The 27,512-nt window shown below is 44.3% G+C and overlaps 3 protein-coding genes across 11 annotated transcripts in view; 1 reads left to right on the top strand and 2 right to left on the bottom strand.

Moving 5' to 3' along the window:
* Positions 1 to 384: 384 nt before the first annotated feature.
* Positions 385 to 7,047, bottom strand: ZMAT2 (zinc finger matrin-type 2). The gene is made up of 6 exons (XM_032158121.2): positions 6,888 to 7,047; positions 6,449 to 6,542; positions 4,907 to 5,030; positions 3,076 to 3,149; positions 2,482 to 2,627; positions 385 to 1,441 (listed from the first exon to the last, which is right to left on the bottom strand). The coding sequence occupies exons 1-6, from the start codon at positions 6,903 to 6,905 to the stop codon at positions 1,298 to 1,300; spliced, it is 600 nt and encodes a 199-aa protein (XP_032014012.1). The 5' UTR covers positions 6,906 to 7,047; the 3' UTR covers positions 385 to 1,297.
* A 1,001-nt stretch (positions 7,048 to 8,048) lies between these two features.
* LOC116471601 (histidine--tRNA ligase, mitochondrial) lies at positions 8,049 to 15,905 on the bottom strand. 5 transcript variants are annotated; one of them, XM_032158111.2, is made up of 15 exons: positions 15,822 to 15,876; positions 15,581 to 15,730; positions 13,827 to 13,844; positions 13,670 to 13,744; positions 13,281 to 13,400; positions 13,055 to 13,150; positions 11,707 to 11,832; positions 11,495 to 11,602; positions 11,140 to 11,238; positions 10,727 to 10,820; positions 10,280 to 10,407; positions 9,944 to 10,186; positions 9,665 to 9,781; positions 9,282 to 9,428; positions 8,049 to 8,867 (listed from the first exon to the last, which is right to left on the bottom strand). In XM_032158111.2, exons 2-15 carry the CDS (start codon positions 15,686 to 15,688, stop codon positions 8,808 to 8,810), a joined length of 1,539 nt encoding a protein of 512 aa, XP_032014002.1. In that variant the 5' UTR covers positions 15,689 to 15,730; positions 15,822 to 15,876; the 3' UTR covers positions 8,049 to 8,807. The 5 variants fall into 5 exon arrangements, with proteins under 5 accessions (XP_032014002.1, XP_032014005.1, XP_058295905.1 ...); XM_032158114.2 differs by lacking the exons at positions 13,827 to 13,844; positions 15,581 to 15,730 and adding an exon at positions 15,400 to 15,545 and having other exon boundaries at positions 15,822 to 15,880; XM_058439922.1 differs by lacking the exon at positions 15,581 to 15,730 and having other exon boundaries at positions 13,670 to 15,542; positions 15,822 to 15,905.
* The window catches only part of HARS1 (histidyl-tRNA synthetase 1), an 18,580-nt gene continuing 6,795 nt past the window's right edge, over positions 15,728 to 27,512 (top strand). Inside the window, exons 1-4 of one of the 5 annotated variants that reach the window (XM_058439924.1) lie at positions 15,728 to 15,745; positions 15,998 to 16,122; positions 16,393 to 16,482; positions 24,401 to 24,520. In XM_058439924.1, coding sequence (XP_058295907.1) covers positions 16,033 to 16,122; positions 16,393 to 16,482; positions 24,401 to 24,520 — 300 coding nt within the window. In that variant the 5' untranslated portion in view covers positions 15,728 to 15,745; positions 15,998 to 16,032. Of the gene's footprint in view, positions 15,746 to 15,854; positions 16,123 to 16,392; positions 16,483 to 19,804; positions 20,199 to 23,910; positions 24,075 to 24,400; positions 24,521 to 27,512 lie in introns of those variants that run through there. The other 4 variants (XM_032158116.2, XM_032158117.2, XM_058439925.1 and 1 more) reach the window with 4 other exon arrangements.

The following is a 27,512-nucleotide window of genomic DNA, read 5'->3' as shown; positions in this document are numbered from 1 at the left end:
AATACAGTATTAGCCACTTGAAGCCAGGAGGCGGAGGTTGCAGTGAGCCAAGATTGTGCCACTGCACTCCAGACTGGGCGATACAGCAAGACTGTCTCAAAAAAAAGAAAAAAAAAAAGAAAAAAGAAAAACATTGTGTTCAATCCTGAGCTCTGCTGTTCCAAAAACAAAAGATCAAAGGAGTCTGAAATGATAGGAATCATTTTGGTTCAGACTTCTCTGGACATAGATCCCTTATCAGAGGAAAACATAACTCATGCTAAAAAAAAAACCTAGGCAAAAATAAGATTTAAAATGGAAGAATAAAATACTCTATATGGAAATCCTCAGCATGAGAAGGAAAACAAATATTCACAGGCAAGATTATGGAATGTTCCCACCAAATGTAAAACAGGCCCAGTCAATGCCATTTATTATACATGTTGAACAGCTTCTAAGACCCAAGGGCTCCCATAGTAAGGTTTTGGGGATTTTTTGTTTTGTTTTGTTTTTCATTTTCTTTTTTGCATCAAACAGGTTCTTCCAAAGCCTGCTCACAAGGAAGACAAAAACATAAATCTTCAGGAAAATGAAACAAGAGAAGCTGAAACAATCTACACCTGAATGTTAAAAAAACTCATCAGACACAAACCCCACCAAACACTCATCCCATTTAATTTCCTGTTACATGCTCTGAGGAAGCCAAGAACATCAGGCCCCAGGGCAGCAATGCTCTAGGATTCCAGCTCGGACCCCCTCTATGTGACAGATTCATGCACACACATCCACACACCATAGAACCAGGCAGAAATACACATGCATGCACAGGTGGCTAGAGAACCATAGGGCGGGATGGGAAAAAGGGCTGGTCAAGGATATGCAATCAACTGGAAACTGGGACCTAGAGAATGCTTCTGTTGCAGGATGAACATGAGTTAAAATTAAAACAAAGGCAGAACACAGGATAAAGGTGGGATGCTCAGACAAGAGGTTGGATAGATGGAGAGATAAAGATGCAGGGGGAGTTTTGGGAAAGCAGCCTCAGAAGGGGAGGTTTTTCTTTACTGGGAACTCAGGTGGGCAGGGGTCCTACGAATCCAGTGATGTACTGGGGCTGAAGCAATATGCCACAGCATTACCTCTGCAATCTGTGCCCTCTCCCAAAGTAGAGGGAAACCATGAGCCCCCACCCTCTATCCCTCCCCATTGACACTCTTAAGAACTTTCCCATTACCCAAAAAGAAATGACCCCTGACTACACACACACAAACAAAGTTAGGTCCAGCATAGGCCAAAGTTAGGCCAAGCATAGAAAGTCTCAGTAACTCTTCTTGGTGGAACCAAAGCCAGAGAAGCCCATCACAGCTGCCATCTCATCGTCCTCCTCAAATGTCAAGTCCTCCTCAGCCCTCCTTTTCTTCTCCTTCTGTTTCTCTTTCTTGTATGCTTTGGCCTTTTCCTCCTGGAGGGAAAAATCACTCAGAATCAGTTTAGACTCCTCAGCCAAATGTTGTTTATAACAACAACTAACATTCTGGGGCATGCAGTACATGCCAGAAATTGCTCTGAGGTACTTCATGTATATTATACTAAGATCTCTAATATGGGGATACTGAGGCACGAAGAGGTTATATAACTTGCCCGAGATTCACAGCCAGTAAGTGGAAGAAACAGAATTCTGACCCAGTCAGCCTGATTTCATGGGCCTCTTTAGGATTAGGTACATTTAGTTAATTCCTCTTGTAGTTAAAAAAAAAAAAAATTATGGGGGAGGCTATGCATGTTGTGGGGGACAGTGGGTATATGGGAAATCTTTATACCTCCCTCTCAATTTTGTTGCAAACCTAAACTCCTCTAAAAAAAGTTAAGTCTTTTTAAAAAATTAAATCAAAGAATACAGATGAGACAGTCCTCAACTTATGATGCTCTGACAAGATTTTTCAGTTTTACAATGGTGAAAAACTGACACGCATTTGAAACTGTACTTCAAGCATCCATACAACCATTGTTTTTCACATTAGTATAGTATTCAATAAATTAATGAGATGAATACTTTATTATAGAATAGGCTTTGTGTTAGATAATTTGGGTCAATTGTAGGCTAATGTGATCTGAGCACATTAAGGTAGGCTAGGCTAAACTACAGTAGGTTAGGTGTATTATGCATTTTTGACGTATGATATTTTTAACTTGATGATAGGTTTATCAGTAGGTAACCCCATCAGAAGTTGAGAAATATCTGTATCACCAAAAAAAAATTTTTTTAAAAATTACAAAAAAAAATAAGGCCCAGAGAGTCTAGGAGAAAAAAGTAGTTTCAGAGCCATTTCCTTCAGATCATGAGAATCCTAAACAAAGGCAACAAATGTTTCCGCTAATATACAGAACTCAGGAGATACAACTCTGGGAGTGGGAGTAGGAGTGGGATGAGGATAGGGTCTCCCATGATTCATAACATAAAACTCAAATCTGGGGGAGAAGGGAAGGATAGGAGAGCCTTACCTCTTCTCTGAGCTCCTTCATCCTTTCCTCAAAATCATAATCCTTCTGCTTCTCTTCCATCTTCTTCTTGTTGACCTCGAAACGTTTCTTCACCTGATCTAGGGTGGAACGTTCCACACGCATAGACATGCCCAGGTTTCTCTGATCTGGATGGGGTCAACAGTGAAGGCAAGTTCATTACAACATCCTCAGCCCCTCAAAAAGTATTTTCCTGACTTCTCTGACATCTCATATGACATCTCATAAAACACACAGCAAAAATAATTATGGCTAAAAGAAACTCCCTTGGCCAGCTGGGTCCAGGAGCAGCACATGGTTTGGGTGCTGTTGAAAGCCTCATGGCCTCCAGAATGAGGCCGCTTACCTCATGGCCTCCAGAAATACTACATAATGAAGTAAAAGATGGCCTGTGCTGAAACAACTGGAGAGTTCTAATAGGGGCATCAAAAAAGAGCCCAATAGAAACTACCCTTCTTACTCCAGCCATCTTTTGATGAGTAAAAAGAAGAAGAAAAAAAAAAAACTACCCTTCCATTCCACCCCACCTCCAAAACTCAATTCCAGCCCTAGTCACAAGCTACCTCCAAGCCTTACGTTTCTTTCCATTAATGTGATCCAGAAAGTTGATGGAGTCCTTCACCACACAGTCACAGACATTGCAGTAATATCTAACAGGAAGAAACAGCACCTGAGTCAAATATGGTTTTAAGGATCTTATCATTTTCAACCAAGAAACTCAAATTTTTAGGTAAACTTCTTTTAGAAGTGTTAAGCCTTCATTTCTATAAAGCCTTAGCTTAAGAGAGAGTATAGCAGTCATCCTCCAAGACAGCCCCAGGATGAGCCCCACCCTCTTGGTATTCCTACTCTGTGTAGTCTCTTCCCAATTCGTACTAGAGTTGGTCTGTTTGGCCAATAGAATATGTCAAAAGTAGTATCTTCCAAAATTAGGTTATTTCAAAAACCATGCCTTCTGTCTTTGTTTAGGTTACTTGCTCTGGGGAAGCCAGTTGCTTTATTGTGAGCAGTCTTATAGAAAGGTCTATGGGGCGGCCGGGCATGGTGGCTCATGCCTGTAATTCCAGCACTTTGGGAGGCCGAGGTGGGCGCATCACCTGAGGTCAGGAGTTCGAGACTAGCCTGACCAACACGGAGAAATCCCGTCTCTACTAAAAATACAAAAAAATCAGGTGGTGCATGCCTGTAATCCCAGCTACTTGGGAGGCTGAGGCAGGAGAATCGCTTGAACCCAGGAGGCGGAGGTTGTGGTGAGCCGAGATCACACCATTGCACTCCAGCCTGGGCAAGAAGAGTGAAACTCCATCTCAGAAAAAAAAAAAAAATAATAAAAATAAAAAAGAAAGGTCTATGGGGCCAAGAATTTAGGCTTCCAAACCACAGGCATGTGAGAGAGCTTGGAAGCAGATCCTCCAGCCCCACTTAAGATTCATATGAATGCAGACCTACCTTGCCAACTCCTTGATTGCAGCTTCATGAAGACCCTGAGCCAGAACCACCTAGGTAAGCCACTCCCAGATTCCTTACCCAAAGAAACTGTGAGTGGTGTAGTTTATGCTGCTAAGCTTTGGGTTAATTTGTTAATTTACATAACAATAGATAACTAATACAGACAGGAATGGACAAGAGTGGGTTTATTAAGCAGCTCAGAGAAGTGTCACTCAGTGCTATCTGTGTTGCTCTCCTGCCAGAAAACCTAACTGGACAGAGAAGCAGTGAGGCGCAAAACGGTGACAAGCTCTTGTGGGACCCTTCTTCCTATAGGTTACAGTCTTGGAAGAAGGTGTACAATCAGGCATCCATAACAACTACAGCCTTTGCAGTCAGTCTGGAACCTCAAACCCCCCTTCTTCACCATTAACAACTCCTAGGCTCTATTCTAGCTCCACCTAATTTCTCTCCTAGAAATCTCCTCAGTAGTCCTTTCCTTCATTTCTTCCTCTGACAGATCAAATAATCCCTTTTGATAACAAGTATAATGGCAACAAAAAATTTAAAAAATATATTAAGTAGTAGCTGCAGTGTTCATAGTATGATTTTTGTTTGTTTGCTTTGGTTTTTTAAATTGAGACAGGGTCTCACTGTGTTACCCAGGCTGGTCTTGAATTCCTGGGCTCAAGCAATCCCCCTGTCTTGGCCTCCCAAAGTGCTGGGAATACAGGCGTGAGCCACCGTACTCAGCCAATGCTAATAATATGAAGAAACCCACTGAGTGACCACTCCTAGAGACACACACTATCATGTCAACTTGAGACCTTGGGAGACACAGAAAAATATAAAGATGGAATTACAGGCAAGAAGGACGTAATCCTGGGGCCAAGGACCTTCCTCAACACTTCCTAAAACCAAAATAGGTGGCTTATTAGATGCATTCTTGGCTGCAGAGGAAAAATGATAAGCAACTCACCCTCCCATCTCAGATTGAGGGGTTGTCTTGGTAATGACAATTGTCTTCCCAAGCTTGGATTCCAAGTCCACCTTGTAGTCCCTATGCCGTAAAAGCTCTCGCTTGACAGGCTGCACTGGTTTTCCTGAAACAGAATGGGGAAGGAAGTCCCTTCAATATTATAGTTCCTCAACCAGAAAGGAAAAAAAATGCATGAAACCCAAAATTCAGGTCTACTCATTTCAAAATCATTCCTGAAAGTACACAACAGGCCGGGCGCGGTGGCTCAAGCCTGTAATCCCAACACTTTGGGAGGCCGAGGCGGGCGGATCACGAGGTCAGGAGATCGAGACCATCCTGGCTAACACGGTGAAACCCTGTCTCTACTAAAAATACAAAAAATTAGCCGGGCGTGTTGGCGGGCGCCTGTAGTCCCAGCTACTCGGGAGGCTGAGGCAGGAGAATGGCGTGAACCCGAGAGGCGGAGCTTGCAGTGAGCCGAGATGGCGCCACTGCACTCCAGCCTGGGCGACAGAACAGAGAAAGACTCCGTCTCAAAAAAAAAAAAAAAAAAAAAAAAAGAAAGGACACAACAGACACTTAAAGTAGCAGCTAGGGAGAATCTCAACACAGGAAAAAATCATAAGCAATCCTCAACTCTCTACAGCTTTTCTCCACTTTAAAGCCAGCAAATCTAAAAGCAGTATGTTTTATATTCATTGATTAACTGAATTGTGGGAGAGAATTTCTGAAGTGTTACTAGAAGCAACTTTTTCAAAACAGGAGCAAGGACATTCAAGAATGCTTTCAGGCAGGTACCCTAGGCATAACAGAAAGGAACCTTCTGAGAGCTGGGCAAATTTATAAAAGGGACCAACATCTAGGAAATGCCTGTTACATGTCAAGCACTATTTATTTTACATATTAAATAAAAAATGAAAGAGTTAGTGAGTGCAAGGTGGCCTGGAGGTATAGGGAAAGAAGAATGTAAACGTTTGAAACAGATGACAAAATAAGACATTTCTTTATGCGATCTCTTAACCAGGAGAGAAGCACCAACTCCCTGACGTACAAGGCACAGAGAAACAGCACTACTAAGCACTAGCTGAAAGAATCACAGATCCTGCAAAGTACTCCGGCTTTTCTCAGACTATATGGGAGGGTCTTGATTGGGCCAGGAATGTTCTCTCCCTTAAGAAATTTCAAGGGAAAGAGGGGGGTCACTGATAGCGGTAATGCACAGCAGCAAAATACTCTACTTAACTTCTCTGTCACTACTAAGGATTCCGTTATCTTCTCTGTACTTCAGGAAAGCATTAAACGAGCCAAGCAAAGGGTGGGCAAGGAAGCAGAGTGAAATAGAGCTGAAGAGCATCTCAAAACTACTTACTTCAGCCCACCTCCTCGCTCTCATTTTGTAAATGTAGAAACCTAGGCCCAGGGAAGCAGCACTCTGCCAGAGCTTACACCGCGTGGGAAGGCAGCGCACTTCAACTCCCACCCGCTCTCCATCATCGCATCGCCTCTGTGATACCCTTAGCCCTTGATGTAGTTAGCACCCACCATCTTTCTTTTCTCTCTCTTCTGTGAGCCTCTTCTCGGCGAGTTTCTCGTATTCATCTTTGTCCCACTTTCGGCGAAAGTCCAAGTTTTTTGTCTGTGGGGGTGGGGGGGGGGAAGCGTCAAGATCCGTCGCCGTGTCTGGACCCCTAGAGAAGCAGGGAACCGCGCCCTCGCGGTCCAGGCGGCTACAGGACCTTTTGAAAGCGAAGCCTCTTTGGACTGCACCAGAAGGCTGAGGTAGCCTCAAGACCCCAACCCGAGAAACCTCCGCGATTCCACTGACCCTTTGCCAAGGCCTATACTGGGGAGTTCTTGAACCTGAACCCTGGGATCTCGAGGAGATATCGGAAAGTCACTCGGGTGCAGGAGTTTGTCTCTATTCAGTTCTGAAAAACCATTCTCCACCCCGCAAAACCTCCTCCTCAGACACAACACCTACCCCGCTGCCCGACGCCATCTTCACAGCGAAGTGAAAGGCGAGCTGAAAAATGCCGTAAAAAGCGGCTTGGAGCCGTAAGGCAAAATGGCCCTCCAATAAGCTTGGAGCCTTGTGTTCTAAACGAGCTAAGGACTGGAGGGCTTCTAAAACAGGCTTGTTGGCCCCGCCTCTGCTCCAAGGAAACAGCGCAAGCGCAAGAGGAGCATGAAGCAACACGGAAGTAAGGGCGCCTGCAAGCGTTTTTTGCCTTGAATTTCAAAACAAGCATTGAAGGGTCAAGATTTAGTTCAACTATTTTACAAACAAGGAAACTGAGGTTCGCAAAACAGTGGTCTCTGATCTAGTCTAGCAACTTTGCGTCCACTGCCAAGAATTTCTAAACCTTTTTTAAGGCCGAAGCGCCATTCTAGATGCCTCTCATTCACCTGCATGCACTAGGGATATGACCCTAAACTACACTGAAACGTTTGCAACAGAGGCACCCTTCCCGACGCACATATAAAAAGCATGTTTTGCACTTGGGCTCTTTTCGTTGAAGCAATGCTACCACCCTTTGGTTCACTCATTTTTCCATCATCTGGGGAACTTTATAGTAGAACATAATTTAATCAACATAATTGGATTTGGAAAGGCCAGCCATCAACAACACTCTAGAGAGAAGCACTGTGGCATACTGGCTCACTATATGTTCATTTTAGCAATAAAACTACCTCTTAGCCGGGTGCAGTGGCAAATGCCTGTAATCCCAGCACTTTGGGAGGCTGAGGTGGGTGGATTATGAGGTCAGGAGTTCGAGACCAGCCTGGCCAAGATGGTGAAACCCTGTCTCTACTAAAAATACAAAAATTAGCCGGCTACTTCGGGAGGCTGAAGTAGGAGAATCTCTTGAACCCGAGAGGCGGAGGTTGCAGTAAGCCAAGATCACTCCACTGCACTCTAGCCTGGGTGACAGAGCAAGACTCCGTCTAAAAACAAACAAAAAAACTACCTCTTGAGGAGACGGGGAAAGAGGGAGAAACTGTGGCTGCTCATCACTGAATACAGAAGCATCATCCCAGGGAGGTTACTTCTACCTCACAGAATTCTCCAGTGTACACTCAAGCATTTTCTATGGTCTATGCAAACCAAGCCCTTGATAACAATAACAAATTACCCAAACTACTACACTTAGTATTTTATTTAACATGTTATCCAACCACTTCTAAAACAGCCTCCATGGCACGGCATGGAATAGTTAGAGCAGTGATTCTGGCACAGGAAATGGTCTCTAAAATCTCAAAATATCAGATCTCTATCTTGTCAAGTCATCTATTAAGTTCAATGTTCAAGATTATCAAGCATACAGCCCCACTCTTCTATTGTTAGCAATGGATGGGCTAGAGAGATGTCAAATCAACATGGGTACTGCCATGCCTTTAGGATAGCATCTGTCCTCAAAGCTGAAAGCAGCCATTGCCCCTCTTTGCTGTCTTCCAAAAACTCCCCAGACAGGCCAATGGCTGATTGTGGACAAATTCACCAGAATCTGGTTCCGTAGCTACAGCAGAAGGCTAAGTATCTGGTTTCTGATCTCAATGGTTCAGAATCCTCAGCCTGAGGTGACTCTCCCAGAGCCTTGCTCACACCAACAATCTCAGTACCTCTTGACAACATTCGGTGGCACTTCAAATTTGCCTCTGCAGCTAAAGCATGTCTCTTTCACATACCAGCCATCTGCACCCATGCAGAATAGCTGCTCACACTAGCCCAGGAGTCCTCAGGGTCTTCTACAGTTCTGCACCCAGGAAGAATGGAGGAGGCAGAAGGTACTTGTCACCCTTCCTGGCCAGTTGTTGTGAAGTCCATCACTCAATTCCAGAGGAATTCAGTTCTAGAGGAAACCTTTTCTACAAAGAGCAGCAGATGGGAATCAGGCAAGGATCAAGACTCAGACAGTCGCTTCTGAATTTCAGCCACAAGATTTTCCCGTTTAATGGCCACCTGAAACATAAGAGAATCCTCATGTGATAAACTAGAAAGTGATACCAGCTCCTTAGCCACTGTTTTTCCAGATTTGTTTTACTCTGCATCTGCTCCCATTACTTACACAACCAGAAGGGAGTAGTGTGGGTTGACCTGAAGAATGTATACTCTCAAGACGAAAGGGAATCAAACACCTGATCTACGTCTATTATGTTGATTAGTCTCAAAATACCCATTTGGATTTCGTTTGTCTTTCTTCTGGCCACCCAGTCAATACTCACAGGCAGCAATGGTCATCTGGAGTGGGTGTTTGTTCATCTCTACCACTATTAACCATGAAGATAATTTCTCAGCCAGAAGATGCATATTTCTTACAGAATTTGGGAAAGGCAGAAACAATTCGTCCCTTCTACTTCTGCTGCCGCCACTCACCTCCTCTCTGCTGGCCACTGAACGGATCTTGATGACCCCTTCTTTCAGTTCTTGCTCACCAATAATGACCACCAGTGGAATGCCCGTGCTCTCACAATAGTGCAGCTGGGTTAATAGTTTGGGGTTGTTCTTGTATAGCATCTCTGCCTGAAATGGATCAAGACAGAGTAAGGGACTTAGAAGTGAACACAGCAACAAACCTCAGGAACACGGATATCCAAGAAAGCCAGAGATAAGTGGCTAGTCCTCCCACCCTAAAAAGCCACTCTAGTAGCTAGTAGACTAAAAAGGTTTTGAGTTCCACCCTAGACATAAGGTAGATATAGCCCTGGGTCCTAAATTCCACACATACCCAGATGGCTCAGATATCAGCTCCACCGTACCTTGATTCCAGAATCCCAAAGCTCTGCAATAAGCTTCAACCGTTCTTGGAGAAAGTTCTTCTGTGGTGTGGCCACAAACACTTGAGTCTCTGTAGTCCGCACCTTCTCACCTTTGGTCTAATAAGAGAGAAGAAAGTAAAACTAACAAAAACCTCCTTTCCACCAGCAATTCCAAAAATCAAGACAAAAAGAATCATCAGAAAACCACTCCAACTACACCTCCAGCAACAGGAGGGTTTTTAGGCCTCCAGCCCCACCTCACACCTACCTAGGACCTACCTTCATCCTCTGCTCCACAATGTAGAAGATTCGCTCAACCCCAATGCTGAGTCCCACACATGGCACCTTGTGACCCTTGGGGTGAAACATGCCCACCAGCCCGTCATAGCGCCCACCAGCAGCCACACTGCCCACATTCAGGGGATCCTCCCCAGCCTGAATTGGGGTCTGCAGCAGCACTGCTTCATAGATCACTCCTGTATAGTAGTCTAGGCCCCGAGCCAGGCTGAGGTCAAAGGAGATCTGTGGGGACAAGATTACAGTCAGTCCCAAACTAGACTCAGGACCCTGAGAGCCCTAGAGCTCAGCAGGAGATCCATTTGCAATTCAGCTTACCTTATCAGCAATTCCAAATGAAGTCAGGTATTCAAACAGCAGCTTCAGGTCTCCCAGGCCCTCCAGGGCCTGCTTGTTCTGGGATAGTCTGGGATCCTGAAACATTTGCTCTACTAGGGATACCCCACCTGGAGAGAAATAAAGTCTCTGCTGTTCACTCAGATGTGATTCATTCAAAATTATCCCTGATGTGCTCTAGCTAGTCTTCCTCATTTTCTTAAAAAAAAAAAAAAAAGATCCCAGTCTCACATGACAAGACCCTCCTCCTTTGCCTCTAGCTTTGCCATCTGAAGACACAAAGTCGTTACAATAAGAAAAAGAGAAATTAAATTCAGGACAGGCCCTGGAGCTTAGCATATCTACAGAAAAGAGTTGTTTCAGAGGTAGAATTTGAGCACGTCACCTTCAGCCTGGTTCTATCACAGCTCTGAAAACCCTGGTTCTTACCATGACATTGGACATAGTCCCCAATTCGATCAGCCACCTCAGGAGCCAGGCCTTTCTTCGCCACCATCTCATGTCTCACATCTTTCCAAGCCATCTGCATAAGCACCCAAACATTAGCCCAGCCCCAAGATCTTTCTTTCTCAAACTGAAACAGGACAACTCAACTTCCATTCAGTATATACATCACAAGTAGCTAACTGTATACTCAGCAAAGTCAGAGACAGCTTAAGAAATCCAGTCACAATCCCCACTGTATAGCATGACTCAGATCTTCCTTCAGAGTATGCCTCCTTACCTTCCACCCCAAAATAGCCCACTTGCAGCCATAACCTCCTTATTTTTCACTAGTGGTATGGATTTGAGGGCAGGGAAGAAGCTAGATAGGGTCTACTGAAGTATGTCTTCTTTGTTACCTTGTCTAGTTTATCTATGGAGGAGCAGATGGCACGGAACTTGCTTTCAGGAACACCACAGACAGCAAACATCCCATCCACAATCCGCCGGTCATTTACCTGAGAACTCAATGTCAGTGACCCAAGTGCTTATCAATGCCCTTCCACTCCAAACAATGGCAGTACCTACTTTCCTAACATATAAAAAGATGGAAATTTCACAGGAAGAGTACAGACATATAGGAAATACAACAGCTTTACTAGGAAAGTCCTAGAGTTGCAGGCTTAAAGGTTGGAGTCACCCAAGTTTGGGACTTGCATAAACAGTATTAGGCCAAATTCAGACTTCTCCCACAGTTCTCAGCCCTGGCCTCACCTTAATGAGAAAGTCTCCCAACTGCAAGCCACTTAGGATTTCACACATGATCTTCAAACACTCTGCATCAGGGATCATAGGGTCAAACTGACCAGCAATGTCAAAATCCTACAGCAAAGAAAAAGATGGGAAAAAACTTCCATTATCCAGCCAATTTCAAGGTTGTGGCCCCTAGAACTATCAAACTGTGCTGCTCCCATCAGGTCACTTACGCACTGGCAGAACTCCCTGTAACGGCCTTGGACTATGGCTGGGCTCTCTCGCCGCCACACCTTTCCAACATGATAACGTTTCATCTTCTTGACCTTATTCATGGCCAGGTAACGAGCAAAGGGAACCTCACATAAATGGGTTAAGGAAGAGGGGTACTGCATCCAAAGATTAGGCCCAGTATACAGACATTAGGGAGGACTGGGCCTATATCAACTGGATCTCATCCACTAGGGTGAGAACAAAGACCTTCCCTTTTTTCCACTATCCCCAAGACCTAGCAGTGCTTGGAATTCAATATATATTGAATAGTGTCAAATGAAGGAATCTCACCTAGCAAAACTAGAAGTTCAGCAGAAAGCAAGGGAAGTAGAGATAGAAGTGACCCAAGAACTAACTTCAGGTCTGGGCCATTTCTGCCCATTCAGATCAATTCCCGAACCATCTCAAAATAGTCAAGCTTCAGAACTTGGATTTGCCTAACAACTTCTAAGCTACTGGTTCTGAAAGTACAGGGAAAGGACTACGTGCATCTTAATTATAAAATGCAGATTGTAGGCCAGATGCAGTGGCTCACACCCATAACCCCAGCACTTTAGGAGGCCAAGATGGGACGATCACTTGAAATGATGAGTTTACGACCAGCCTGGGCAACAAAGACACCCATCTCCACAAAAAAAATTTTATTTTTGAGACAGAGTTTTGCTCGTCGCCCAGGCTGGAGTGCAATGGCGCAATCTTGGCTCACTGCAACCTCTGCCTCCTGGGTTCAAGTGATTCTCCTGCCTCAACCTCCCTAGTAGCTGGGATTACAGGCGCCTGCCACCACGCCCAGCTAACTTTTTAGGTCAAAAGAGATCTGTGGGGACAAGGTGACAGTCAGTCCCAAACTAGACTCAGAACCTGAGAGCCCCAGAGCTCAGCAGGAGCTGAGTAGAGATGGGGTTTCACTATATTGGCCAGGCTGGTCTTGAACTCCTGACCTCAGGTGATCCACCTGCCTCAGCCTCCCAAAGTGCCGGGATTACAGGCGTGAGCCACGTGCCTGGCCAAAAAAACAATTATTTAATACAAATTATTGAACCCCATTCCAGCTACAGAATTAGCTAAGAATCTCTGGGACTGGAGCCAAATGTCTGTGCTTCTGCAAGCTCCCCCAAAGGATTATGATACACACTACAGTTAAATGACAGGGCTCCAGGCCAGGCTCCCATAGCAGAACTGCCTTCTGGGAGAAACTAGAAGTATAGGCAATGGACCTCTAAGATCCCAAAGTCACTTTCTCCACTTTTGTCAGAGAAAGCCCTCTGGATTTGGAGACAGGTCAGGCTCCAGTACTCAAAAGGATACAGTAAGGTCATAGCGGAGGGACAACAGCTCTCCACCTTGATCCTTCAGATCATACATGAGCCCAGAGTCCTCTCCATACTTCTCAGTCAGCGTTTCCTATTGGGGTCACACAGAATGAGCCACAGTTCAAAGGATGACTCCAAAACACAGATGAGAAGCCCTTTGGGACATTGAAGGCCAGTGAAGAAGTGAGTGAGGTTGCACGTACTCTTTCTTCTCCCCTTACCTTCAGCTCAAATGCTGGGGTATCCATCCCCTTTGCTCCATGACGTTTAAAGCAGCTGATAACCAAATCAAGAATTTTCTCCCTCACAACCATATGCTGAGGACTAAGATCCCTGGTACCCTGAAAACCAAAAGCAGCCATAGTGAAAACAAAAACAAAAAATAAGTCCATTTCAGACAAGGAGTTAAACTACATTTATTATGTAATCTCAGGTCTGGAGCTGAAATCTATTGAGTTCAAATGACTCTGAGCCCCACCTAGTATCTCAAGAATAGTATATATTTTTAAAATTTACTGTAAAGGACATTAAAAGGGGTCAGAGAGACATGCAAGGCAGAGGTCAATCCTCCAAGGCACTCTAACAGGATAGGGTAGGCAAAAAGTATTACCTTTGGGGTCTTGATAATAAAATTTGGTTTCTCTTGATGTGCTTTCAGTTGGGATGTTAACACTGCCTCTGCAACCTGGCAGAAGAATGAATGTGAGATGTGGCTCCTCTGGACACTGGCCAGACCTGTGGCATCTCTGACCCTGTTGACCACCAACCTGCAAAGACTCTTCACCCTGAGCAACAGGAAGCCAAAGCACCATTTCATCTATCCCAATCTCAGTCCCACCCCAAAGAATCCATGTTGTATCTACAATTACACGTGTGATATATATGAGGTCAGGTCTTCACCACACAAGCTTCTTCACTGTATATGGAATTTTTTTTTTTTTTTTTTTTGAGACAGAGTCTCGGTCTGTTGCCCAGGCTGGAGTACAGTGGCACAATCTCAGCTCACTGCAACCTCTGCCTCCTGGTTCAAGCAATTCTTCTGCCTTAGCCTCCTGAGTAGCTGGGACTACACGCGTGCCACCACCACGCCCAGCTAATTTTTGTGTTTTTGGTAGAGATGGGGTTTCACCATGTTGGCCAGGCTGGTCTTGAACTCCTGACCTCGTGATCCAACCGCCTCGGCCTCCCAAAGTGCTGGGATTACAGACATGAGCCACCACGCTCAGCCGGATTTTTAATATTCTCAAATACTTTAAGAATCTGAGAATAATGAAGGCACTGAACAACCCACCACTACCAACACCAACCATTCAGGGGTAGGGATTATGATGATCTTCTCCAGGTCACGGTTCCTACTGAAACAGCAAAAATAATAATTTTTTTTTTTCAGATGGAGTCTTACTCTGTCGCCCAGGCTGGAGTGCAGTGGCACCATCTCAGCTCCTGCAACCTCCACCTCCCAGGTTCAAGCGATTCTCCTGTCTCAGCCTCCCGAGTAGCTGGGATTACAGGCGCATGCTACCACGCCCAGCTAATTTTTGTATTTTTAGTAGATACGGGGTTTCGCCATATAGATCAGGCTGGTCTCAAACTCCTGACCTCAGGTGATCCACCCCCCTTGGCCTCCCAAAGTGATGGGATTACAGGCATAAGCCACTGCGCCCGGACAAAAAGTAATAATTTTTAATAAGGTAGCACTGGTTATCAGGTTTAGAGATAGGAAAACCGTAACTTGAAGACAAGGGAACCAGCTCAAGGACACAGAACAAGCCTGTGGAATGACAAGATATGGATTTCTTGAATGAACTAAAAAACTCAGACTGGTAAGATGCTGTGATTGAATATTAATAAAAGATCTGTGCCCTATTGTTCACGATAGCACAAAGCATCTGCTAAGAGGGCATTAGAATCTTTCCGAAGTAAGGCAAAACTTAATCAGTGACATTACCAGCAAGCTGTATGCCCTTCCAAAAATAGAGGATGTGGTGGTTCCATACTATGGCGATTATCTGCCCTAAGAGAAGTCCAAGTTCAAGTCCACAATCCCTTATCTGCAATTCCAAAATCCAAAACTCTCTGACATCTGAAAATGTTTTTCTGAGATTCATTCTGAGGTAAATTCTAAGATGAACTCAGTCTACTTCTGGTCTTTAGTCATCTCATTTATTAGCAATATTCATACATTTTGCTTAAAAATATTACTGCTTGAGTCCAAGAGTTTCAGGAAAAAGTGTGGATATGAATTAAAATACTCCCTTACTACATATCCTTGTATAAGTCATTCATTTAATCTTGCAGCCTCCGTTTCCTCAACTGCAGAATGGAAATAAAAACTCCAACCTCTCAAGATTGCTCCAAGGATTAAATGACCAGGCATCCAAATCGCTTAGTTCAGTGTCAGTACATAGTGGGCACTCGATAAAAACCGACTGTGACACTACTGGAACACAGGCCGCGAGGCTATGCTTTCAGATCTGGAGGCCCTGCTGGGATAGACCAGAAATAATTATGTCTCGCTCACCTGGCTTTGGCAACGGACCGCCCCGGTGCACGAGGCGCAGGTCGGTCGCAGGAGCTGGCTGAGCAGCGCAGCCCAGGCCCTCCTGGGAAGAAGTCCGAGCAGGGGCATCGCGCCGCAGGACGCCGGCTTTCCGGGACAGGAACAAAAGGCCTGGGAAGGAGGCGGGTCAGATACCAGGAAGGGTGGAGGGCACTGCAAAGGCGGAACCCGCGCACCAGGGAAAACTCGGGCGTTTGCGCACCTCACCAGTCACGACGGCTGAGGTGGGAACCTCCCAAGTTCCCTTAGTAGCCAGCGTCGGCACTTCCGATAGGAGCCGGAAACAATTTTTGTGCTCGGCGGAGGCTCTCTAGGCGTGCCACCCAGCGACTCGATAGCCGGAAGTCATCCTTACCGAGGCTGGGGCAACCACCGCAGGTCTAGGCAGCAGTCGGCTCAAGTGGACAGCCGGGATGGCAGAGCGTGCGGCGCTGGAGGAGCTGGTGAAACTTCAGGGAGAGCGCGTGCGAAGCCTCAAGCAGCAGAAGGCCAGCGCCGAGCTGGTGAGATTTAGGCAGCAGGGGAGAGGGCCAAGGCAAAGCCAGGGAGGACGTAAAGCCAGGGTGTTCGGGACATAGGGTAGGGATGTGAGGGAAGCGACCAGGCTTGTAGGGAGGAGAGTGGGCTGCGTGGGGAGGCATCCGGGGTGGGTCCCGAGAGAAACAAAGCTAGGCCTGAACAGAGAGATCTGATGAGGGAGGAATGTTGAATGAATGGCGGGGGGGGGAGGAAAGTGACAGATGGATAGCTCAGCGCCTTCTTTCCCTCCACAGATCGAGGAGGAGGTGGCAAAACTCCTGAAACTGAAGGCACAGCTGGGTCCTGATGAAAGCAAACAGAAATTTGTGCTCAAAACCCCCAAGGTAATATCATTCCTGTAGGGAGCCACTGAGAAAGTCTCTAACTCTACTCACGGGGCGCTTATGTCTGCCTCCCTAAACCAGGTCATTGAGCATCTGAAATACTGCAAAGAAGAGGACAGTCGCTCTGGGCGCTGGGCTGGACTGGACTCTACATGAGTCATTCTGGGATGGCAAAGTGATGGCAGAAACTAGGCCAGCTGGGTGATCAGGGGAGTCAGCCTGCTGCTGCTACTCGTTCGTTCATTCAATAAATGTGTATTTAGCGCTATGTCTCTAGCACTATACAAAGCACTGAATATATACCATGGTGGACAATATAGCCTACCCTCATGGAGCTTACATTCTACTGAAGGAGAGAGACTTAGAACAAATAATCCCACACAGATTTTTTTTTTTTTTTTTTTTTTTCAAAATGGAGTATCCTCTATTGCACAGGCTGGAGTGCAGTGGCACATCTTGGCTCACTGCAGCCGCTGCCTCCTTGGTTCAAGCGATTCTCCTGCTTCAGCCTCCTGAGTAGCTGGGACTACAGGTGCCCACCACCATGCCCAGCTAATTTTTGTATTTTTAGTAGAGATGGGGTTTCACCATATTGGCCAGGATGGTCTTGAACTTCTGACCTCAAGTGATCTGCCTGCCTCAATCTCCCAAAGTGCTGGGATTACAGACATGTGCCACCAAACCGGGCACCACACATGGTTATGTAATTACATATTGTGAAAAATGATATAAAGAAATTAAGGTTGCTCTGAGAAAAATAAGGGAGAACTGGGGAGTCTGAGAAAGGCTAACTGAGGAAGTGATATACTAACTGATCTAATGAATGAGTAGGAGATAGCCAGAGGACAAGTGTGACAAAGATAGGTCCAGGTAGAATATGGAAACCCTAAAGTGGGAAAGAACTTTGGTAGTTTTGAGGAATTAGAGGATGATCTACATGGCTAGAACTAAGTTAAGGAGAGTAGAGTGGAATGAGGTTGGAGATTCTGAGCTCATCCTCCAGTTCAGTTCCACTTTGTGTAAGTTCTATAAACAGAACTGTTTACCCCTTCATCTGGGTTCTCTTGGCACTTCATACATATTTCTGTTATTGCACCAACTTTAAGTAGTTATTTATGTTGTTTATTTACCCTGAGACTGAGACTAGATGTCTAAATAGGTATAGTCAGCCCTCCATATCCCAAGATCCCACATTCACAGATTCAACCAACTGTGGATCAAAACCATTCAGGGGAAAAGAAACAATTAAGAAAAAAAATCTGGCTGAGTGTGGTGGCTTACACTTGTAATCCCAGCACTTTGGGAGGCCGCAAGGGGAGGACCATTTGAGCCCAGTAGCTTGAGACCAGCCTGAGCAACATAGTGGGTCCCTATCTCTAAAAACAAACAAACAACAACAACAAAAAACCTTTTAAAATCTAACAATAAAAATTTCAAATAAAAAATATAGTATAACAACTATTTACATAGCCTTTACATTGTCTAAGGTATTATAAACACTCTAGAGACTATTTAAAGTATATAGGAGGATGTGCATATAATTTTATATCAAGGGCTTGAGCATCCATGGGTTTTTGGTATCCACATGGGGCCCAGAACAAATCTCCTGTGGATACTGAGGGATGATTCTATTTAATAAATGTATTTGAAATTGAATTCCAAAGGAGAGGGGAGATGGTCTGTTTTCCTTGTGTTAAGGTTAATTCTTTGGGCTCCTAAATTCATTGAGCTGTTTCTACATATAACTCATTTTCGAAGATTAAAGAGACAGTGTAAAATCCCAAAGTCGTGATCATCAGTGATTTTTCAAACTATTAGATGAAAAGCTTACTGTGGAATTTATGATGGATCAGTCTGTCCTCACCAGTGATCAGTTTTAACATCACTAAAAGTAGGACAACTAGACATTATGTTCCTGCTGATGTGATGCAATAAGAAGTACACAGCACCACCTGTGAAGTATTCTTGCCAAGTAAATTGAACTTGAATCTAATCAGATCTTTGGACTAACTATCAGTTTACAGGAAATACTAGAGATGGAGGAACATGTTAAATGACACATCAAGCATATTGTTCACCAAATCTAGAATGTGAAAATTTTTTTTAGGACAAATGACCCAATTTCCTCAGTTAACAAATAACCTTTTTAAAATAAAAAAAAAAAAGTTGAGAAGGGAAGGAAACTTATAGATTATAGCTGATTACAACGCATAGACTTCGTTTTGAAGCTGATTCAAATAAATCAACCATAAAAAGATATTATTGAGGCAACTGAGGAAAACTGACCATGGCTTAGCATTAGATAATATTAAGGAGTTGCTGTTAGTTTTGTTAGTTATAATAAAGATAGAGTCTTTGGGGTTTTTTAAATGTCTTTACGAGTTAGAGATTCATACTGAAGTATTTATGAATGAAATGATATGACATCTGGGATTTATTTAAAAATATTTAAGAAAAACATGTCAGGACTTAAATGAAATAAGAATAGCAGATGTTAATGGTTGTTGAAGCTGGGTAATGGATAAATGGTGACCTGTAATACTATTCTTTATATTGTGTCTTTGAAAATTTCCATACTATAGTGTTAAGATTATGCTAGAGAGTTAATATCCATTTTAGTATTAACAATAGAAAACTCAGTATTGTCGAGACAAGACTCTTTCAAGGGATCTTCATGGTCAAAACTATTTCTGTAATAATTCTTTTGTTTTGTTTTGTTTTGTTTGAGACGGAGTCTCGCTCTGTCACCCAGGCTGGAGTGCAGTGGCGTGATCTCAGCTCACTGCAACCTCCGCCTCCCGGGTTCAAGCGATTGTCCTGCCTCAGCCTTCCGAGTAGCTGGGACTACAAGCACGTGCCACAGCACCCGGCTAATTTTTTGTATTTTTAGTAGAGATGGGGCTTCACCGTGTTGGCCACACTGGTCTTGAACTCTGGGCCTCCAGTGATCCTCCCGCCTCGGCCTCCGAAAGTGCTGGGATTACAGGCGTGAGCCACTGCGCCCGGCCCTTCTATAATAATTCTTTTTTTTTTTTTTTTTTTTTTTTGAGACGGAGTCTCGCTCTGTCACCCAGGTTGGAGTGCAGTGGCGCGATCTCGGCTCACTGCAAGCTCCACCTCCCAGGTTCACGCCATTCTCCTGCCTCAGCCTCTCCGAGTAGCCAGGACTACAGGCGCCCGCCACCACGCCCGGCTAATTTTTTGTATTTTTAGTAGAGACGGGGTTTCACCGTGGTCTCGATCTCCTGACCTCGTGATCCGCCCGCCTCGGCCTCCCAAAGTGCTGGGATTACAAGCGTGAGCCACTGCGCCCGGCCTTTCTATAATAACTCTAAGACATTATCTGCCTTTTTCGTTGTGTTAACATTTGCACTGAAGGCACAAAAGCGCTGGTGAGTAGAACTGCTGGTGCCTTAGCATAAATTAAGACAGCGACACTAAACTGTACTAATAGCCAGTATGTTCTTCACTGCCATGCACTCACAGTAAGTAAATAAATAAATTAATTTTAAAAATTCAGTTTTACTTAACAACGTCATTGATGAAATGGTAAAACTTTGTTCGTTTGTTTTGGGGTTTTGTTTTTGGAGACAGAATCTCACTCTGTTGCCCAGGCTGGAGTTCAGTGTCACGATCTTGGCTCACTGCAGCCTCCACTTCCCAGGTTCAAGCAATTCTTGTGCCTCAGCCTCCTGAGAATCTGGGATTACAGGCAGGTACCACCACACCCAGCTAATTTTTTTGTATTTTTATAGAAATACAAAAAACATACAAGAAACCTACAACATGTTTCACCATGTTGCCCAGGCTGGTTTCGAACTCTTGAGCTCAGGCAATCTGCCCACCTTGGCCTCCCAAAGTGCTAGGCTAAGCCACCATGCCTGGCCAAAAACTTACTAATTTTATTGAATCTTGACCCTTGAGGACCCTATTTTTAAATATTTGCTATGACAAAATGGGAAGTACATATAAAGCACTTCTGCACTCCAAGGTAGGGAAAATGCTTATGCCATTGTTCAAGTTGCAAGCTGATCTAGCACTTTTTTCATAGAACATCTTGTTTTATTTGAATTAACAACTGAAAGATAAATTACGGTTTTTCAAACTTAAATATTTGGCAGACATTTTTACAATAATAAACGAAGTGAGCCTTGTCACCTCAAGGAAAACATCTGACAGTACTTGTAGGCAGTGAAAAAATTCAAGTATTCAGGTGAAAGTTGGAATTTCAGAAAACTTAGGCAGAGCATGGTGGCTCAAGCCTATAATCCCAGCACTTTGGGAGGCCAAGCGGGTGGATCACCTGAGGTCGGGAGTTTGAGACCAGCCTGACCGACATAGAGAAACCCCATCTCTGCTAAAAATTAGCCGGGCGTGGTGGCGCATGCCTGTAATGCCAGCTGCTAGGGAGGCTAAGGCACAAGAATCACTTGAACCTGGGAAGCGGAGGTTGCGGTAAGCCAAGATCGCACCATTGCTCTCCAGCCTAGGCAACAAGAGCAAAACTCCATCTCAAAAAAAAAAAAAAAAAAAAAAAAAATTTTAGAAAACTTGTATCTTCCATCATAAGCTTGACAGCTTCCCAATAATTAAAGAGTTTTCTGCCGGGCGTGGTGGCTTACGCCTGTAATCCCAGCACTTTGGGAGACCAAGGTGGGCGGATCACCTGAGGTGGGGAGTTTGAGACCAGCCTAGCCAACATGATGCAACCCTGTCTCTACTAAAAATACAAAAATTAGCCAGGTGTGGTAGCGCACGTCTGTAATCCCAGCTCCTCGGGAGGCTGAGGCAGGAGAATCATTTGAACCTGGGAGGTGGAGGTTGCAGTGAGCTGAGAACACGCCACTGTACTCCAGCCTGGGTGACAGAGTGAGACTCCATCTCAAAAACAAACAAACAAACAAAAACAGGCCAGGCAAGGTGGCTTACGCCTGTAATCCCAGCACTTTGGGAAGCAGAGGCAAGCAGATCATGAGGTCAGGAGATCAAGACCATCTTGGCTAACATGGTAGAACCCCGTCTCTATTAAAAATACAAAAAATTTGCCGGGCATGGTGGCATGCGCCTGTATGTAGTCCCAGCTACTCAGGAGGCTGAGGCAGGAGAATCATTTGAACCCGGGAGGCGAAAGGTGCAGTGAGCCGAGATCACGCCACTGCACTTCAGCCTGGGTGACAGAGTGAGAATCCATCTCAAAAAAAAAAAAAAAAAAAGGCTTTCTTGATGAGATCTGAGGTGATGTAAATAAATAAGGCTTCGTGATACTGTATAATGAAATGTATCAACATTTGAAAGACCTGTTATGAAATCATGCACAGGCAAAGGATCCATTCATTCAAAGTACAAAATACAGTAGTGGATTTTTTTTTTTTGTAGGAAAATATACATAACATAAAATTTACCATTTTAATGATTTTTTTTTTTTTTTTTTGAGATGGAGTCTCACTCTGTCACCAGGCTGCAGTGCAGTGGCATGACCTTGGCTCACTGCAGCCTCCACCCGCTGGGTTCAAGCAATTCTCCTGCCTCAGCCTCCCAGGTAGCTGGGACTACAGGTGCGTGCCACCACGCCCAGCTAATTTTTGTATTTTTTAGTAGAGATGGGGTTTCACCATGTTGGCCAGGATGGTCTGGATCTCTTGACCCCATGATCCACCTGCCTTGGCCTCCCAAAGTGCTGGGATTACAGGTGTGAGCCACCACGCCCAGCCCATTTTAATGATTTTTAAGTGTACAGTTCAGTAACATGAAGTACATTCATACTCATAACCATCACCATTATCCACCTCCAGAATTTTTTCATCATCCCCAATTGAAACTCTGTACCTCTTAAACAATAACTCCCCACTTCACCCTCCCTCCAGCCCCTGGTAACTGCTATCCTACTTTCTGTCTCTATGAATTTGACTATTCTAGGTACTAGATAAGTGAGAGACTAATTGTTCTTTTTATTTTTTTTTTAAGTTCATTGATCTAGTTTTCAAATTCCACATTGCAACCAATCTTTAAGAAACAACAACTTGTTGGATTCTGGTGTAGTACCAAAGAAAAATATCCACAGTTAGCTGAAAAGTTTGTTAAAATACTCTTCCTTTTACAACTACATATCTGTGTAAGTAAGGTTAGATTTTCTTTATATACTTCAACCAGCACGACATATCACGACAGACTGAATGCAAAAATCACATATGAGAATCCTGCTGTCTTCTATTCAGTCAGACATTAAAGATTTGCAAAGATGTAAATCAGTGCCACTCTTCTCACTAAATTGTTTTGGAAAACAGTTACCTTTTTCTAAAATATTATTTGCGTTAACATATAATAGATATATTATTTGTTAAATGAATAAATATTTTAAAATTTTTGCCATTCTAATTCTAATACAGTAAATATTGATAGGTATAATCCACTTTGAGACTTGAATACATAGTAAGAGTGTAAAGAGGTCCTGAAACCAAAGACTTTGGAGTAGGGTATAAAAGCCCAGATTGGAAGCTCTGACCTGGAAGGAGAACACAATTCTAGTCCTGACTGCCACAAACATGCTGAATGGCCTTAAGAAATGACTTAACTTCTCAACATCCTGTACTTCATCTATAAAATTTATCTGCCTAGCCTATGTCATAGAGTTGTTACCAGAAACAAATTAGAGAACAGTTGTAACTAAGATTTAAAAGAAAAGTTATATTGGGAGAGAAACGTTGCTTGTAAAATTTGGAATTCAATTAGTTGAGCCAGTCTGAGTTGGTTATATGCCTATAATCAGGTAGGTATTTTTTTGTTGTTATTATTTTTGTTTCTTTGGTTGGTTTTTTTTTTTTTTTTGACAGAGTCTTGCTCTGTCTCCCAGGCTGGAGCGCAGTGGCATGATCTCAGCTCACTGCAAGCTCCGCCTGCCGGGTTCACGCCATTCTCCTGCGTCAGCCTCCCGAGTAGCTGGGACTACAGGCACTTGCCACCACGCCCGGCTAATTTTTTTGTATTTTTAGTAGAGACGGGGTTTCACAGTGTTCGCCAGGATGGTCTTGATCTCCTGACCTCGTGATCCACTTGCCTTGGCCTCCCCAAGTGCTGGGATTACAGGTGTGAGCCACCGCACCCGGCTGGTTGGTTTGTTTTGTTTTGTTTTGTTTTGTTTTTGAGACGGAGTCTCGCTCTGTCTCTCGGTCTGGAGTGCAGTGGCGCAATCTTGGCTTACTGCAACCTCCGCCTCCCAGGTTCAAGTGATTCTCCCTGCCTTCAGCCTCCTGAGTAGCTGGGATTACAGGAACCTGCCACCACCATTTGTTTGTTTTTTTGAGACAGTCTCACTCTGTTGCCCAGGCTGGAGTGCAGTGGCACGATCTCGGCTCACTGCAACCTCCGCCTCCCAGGTTCAAGGATCCTCGTGCATCAGCCTCCCAAGTAGCTCCAAGTAGCTGGAACTACAAGGGGCGTGCCGTCACACCCGGCTAATTTCTGTATTTTTAGTAGAGACGAGGTTTCACCATGTTGGCCAGGCTGGTCTTGACCCCCTGACCTCAGGCAATCCATCTGCCTCGGCCTCCCGAAGTGCTGGGATTACAGGCGTGAGCCACTGTGCCTGGCCTCAGGTAGGTGTTTGTTATTAGGCCAGGAAATGTTCTGTTATCCAAGAAAGAGTGTTTAGAAAAATGGCTCAAAGAGAAGAGTTCTAAGAATTTTAGAAAATAGACCCAAGCTTAAAAGGGAATGGAGTTTGGAAAGCAGATAGCAAATGGGTGTGGGAAGTAATAGGGAATTATTTGTACTTGTTTTAAAACTCAGTGGCCTTTAGGAAAATCTGTTTAGAGCAGGATTTGCTTTTTCATTATTGAGGTCATCCTTTTATATTTCCAAAACATATTGTTCTTGGTTTTCAAACCTCATTTCTGGTTCTCTGGCTGATTTCAACTCCAAGGGCACAAGAGACTATAGTCCCCGGCAGATGGCAGTTCGAGAGAAGGTGTTTGACGTAATCATCCATTGCTTCAAGCGCCATGGTGCAGAAGTCATTGATACACCTGTATTTGAACTAAAGGTGAGGAATGGGCAAGAAGAAACTACATGGTAGATGAGTGGGCATTTGAATAACAAAGAAGATGACAACAAGAGAGTGAGGGTCCAAAGGGCCCACTTCTGTTGTGGACACAGACCAGTCTTTGCTCCAATAACAAGAGGGACAAGAATGGCTTGGAGGGAGAGGCCCTGTCTTTTATTATCTTGGTTGTGGCCAGCAGCTTACAAAAGAGAGCCATTCTTTGGAGTGGTAATTGTTCTGGGTCCTATCTACATTGTATTGCGTGGCATCTGTACTTGGAATGTTTTCTAGATTCATGCAAACCATACGTACATAAATATGCAACCACTCTCCTATTGACGGACTCTGAAGTTGTTACTAGTTCTTTGCTATTAAAAACTAGATTGCAGCTGGGCACACCTGTAGCTCCTGCTTCTCAGGAGGCTGAAGCAGAAAGATCACTGGATCCCAGGAGTTCAAGGCTGTGGTGTGCTATGGTGGTGCCTGTGAATAGCCACCATACTCCAGTCTGGGCAGTGTAGCAAGCCCCTGTCTCTAAAACCAACCAACCAACCCAGATCGCATTACTACCTGCTTCAAACCCAGTGATTCCCACTGCACTTATAGTACAACCCAAACTCTTTACTCAGGTTTACAGAGCCCTAGGTGATCTGGCCACTGCCTGTCCTACCTCATCTCATGCTACTTTTCCTCTTGCCCACTATGCTACTCTGGTCTTCTTCCTACTCTTGGAACATACTCAGTGTGTTTGTACCTCCGGACCTTTGTTCTTGCTCTTCCCCTTTCCTGAACTCCCTTTCCTTAGCTCTTTGCATGATTTATTTCAGATTATACTACAGACTGCAGATTTTAATTCCTTTTTTCAGAAAAAAAAAAATACCAATAGAGACAGAGGTCTTGCTATGTTGCCCAGGCTGCTTGCGAACGAACCCCTGGCCTCAAGTGGTCCTCCTTCCTCAGTCTCCCAAAGTGCTGACATTACAGGCATGAGCCACCACGTCCAGCCAGCCAGATTTTAATTTCAGAGCTCAGCTAAAATGCCACTCCTCAAGTAATCTTCTCCAACTACCTTCTTTAAAGTAGCTGTTCTCCCTCTTATCACAATGAGCTGGTTTATTGCCTTTAGGCTATAAAACTGTCTGAAATTATCTGTTGTTTCCTTCATCAATGTCTCTTTTTATTGATATTTAATTGTACATATTTATGAGACTGTTTTTACCTACTGTATTAGTTTGCTAGGGCTACCATAACAAAGTACCATAGACTGGGTAGCCTAAACAACAGAAATTTATTTTCTCACAGTTCCAGAGGCTGGAAGTTGACATAACATGTTGGCAGGCCTAGTTCTTTCTGAAGGCCATAAGGAAGGATCTGTTCCAGGCCTCTCTCCATGGCTTGTAGATGGCCATTGTCTCCCTTTGTTTTTGTTTTGTTTTGTTTTGTTTTTTTGTTTTGTTTTTTAATTGAGACAGAGTCTCACTCTGTTGCCTGGGCTGGAGTGCAGTGGCACGATCTCATCTCACTGCAACCTCCACCTCCCAGGTTCCAGCGATTCTCCTGCCTCAGTCTCCTAAGTAGCTGGGATTACACACGTGTGCCACCACACCTGGCTAATTTTTCTATTTTTAGTAGAGACGAGGTTTCACCATGTTGGCCAGGCTGGTCTTGAATTCCTGGCCTCCAGTGATTCGCCCACCTCAGCCTCCCAAAGTGCTGGAATTACAGGCATGAGCCACTGCGCCCAGCCTCCCTTTGTCTTTACATCATCTTCCCTCTGTCCTTGTCTAAATTTTCTCTTCTTACAACAACATATTGGATTAGAACCCAACTTGGAGGCCTCGTGTTAGCTTAATCATCTCTTTAAAGACCCTATCACCAAATGTAGTCATGTTCAGAGGTTACTGGGAGTTAGGACTTAAACAAATGAATTGGGGAGGGTGGGGCCAGGGGGACACAGTTCAGCCTGTAACACTAGTGTGTGACTGTTTCTGATACTACATACTGGGAAGTTTCAGGCTTTTTAATCTTTGCCAACCTGGTAAGTGAAATATGCTATTACCGATGATAGACATCACAGGGCAAGGACTGCTGTAATGCCCTTAAGACATTCCTCAGTTTTTACTTTTGACATTATTCGAATCTCAGGCATCAAAAAACATTTATGTTTGTTGGTCTAATAACCCATTCCTAGTAGTTTATCATCAAGAAAAATACTTTAAAAAAAAAAAAAAAGGGCTATATACCTAAATATTAGATATTGAAATGTTATGGGGAATTTTTTTTTTTTTTTTTTTTTTTTGAGACAGAGTTTCACTCGTCACCCAGGCTGAAGTGCAATGGTGCGATCTCTGCTCACTGCAACCTCTGCCTCCCGGGTTCAAGCAATTCTCCTGCCTAAGCCTCCGAATAGCTGGGATTAGATGCCTACCACCTCCCCCAGCTAATTTTTGTATTTTTAGTAGAGACGGGGTTTCACCATGTTGGCCAGGCTGGTCACGAACTCCTGACCTCAGGTGGTCCATCCGCCTTGGCCTCCCAAAGTGCTGAGATTACAGGTGTGAGCCACCATGCCTGGTCTAAAAAAATTTTTTTTTTAATTAGAATAACCTAAACATCTAACAGTGTAACATTAGGGAGGAAGTAAGTACAGAGCTTCTTCTCACTGGAATTTATGCATCTTTTAAAAATACTTAAGGCCGGGCGCTGTGGCTCACGCCTATAATCCCAGTACTTTAGGAGGCTGAAGCGGGCAGATCACGAGGTCAAGAGATCGAGACCATCCTGGCCAACATGGTGAAACCCTGTCTCTACTAAAAATACAAAATTTAGCCGGGCATGGTGGCACCCGCCTGTAGTCCCAGCCACTCCGGAGGCTGAAGCAGGAGAATCTCTTGAACACCGGAGGCAGAGGTTGCAGTGAGCCGAGATCACGCCACTGCACTCCAGCCTGGTGACAGAGCGAGACTCCATTTCAAAAAAAAAAAAAAAAAAA

The sequence above is a fragment of the Hylobates moloch genome, unplaced genomic scaffold, assembly GCF_009828535.3.
Source record: "Hylobates moloch isolate HMO894 unplaced genomic scaffold, HMol_V3 SCAFFOLD_6, whole genome shotgun sequence".
NCBI lineage: Eukaryota > Metazoa > Chordata > Mammalia > Primates > Hylobatidae > Hylobates > Hylobates moloch.
The sequence above is the reverse complement of the archived record's forward strand: the minus strand, read 5'-3'. Positions and strand labels throughout refer to the sequence as shown.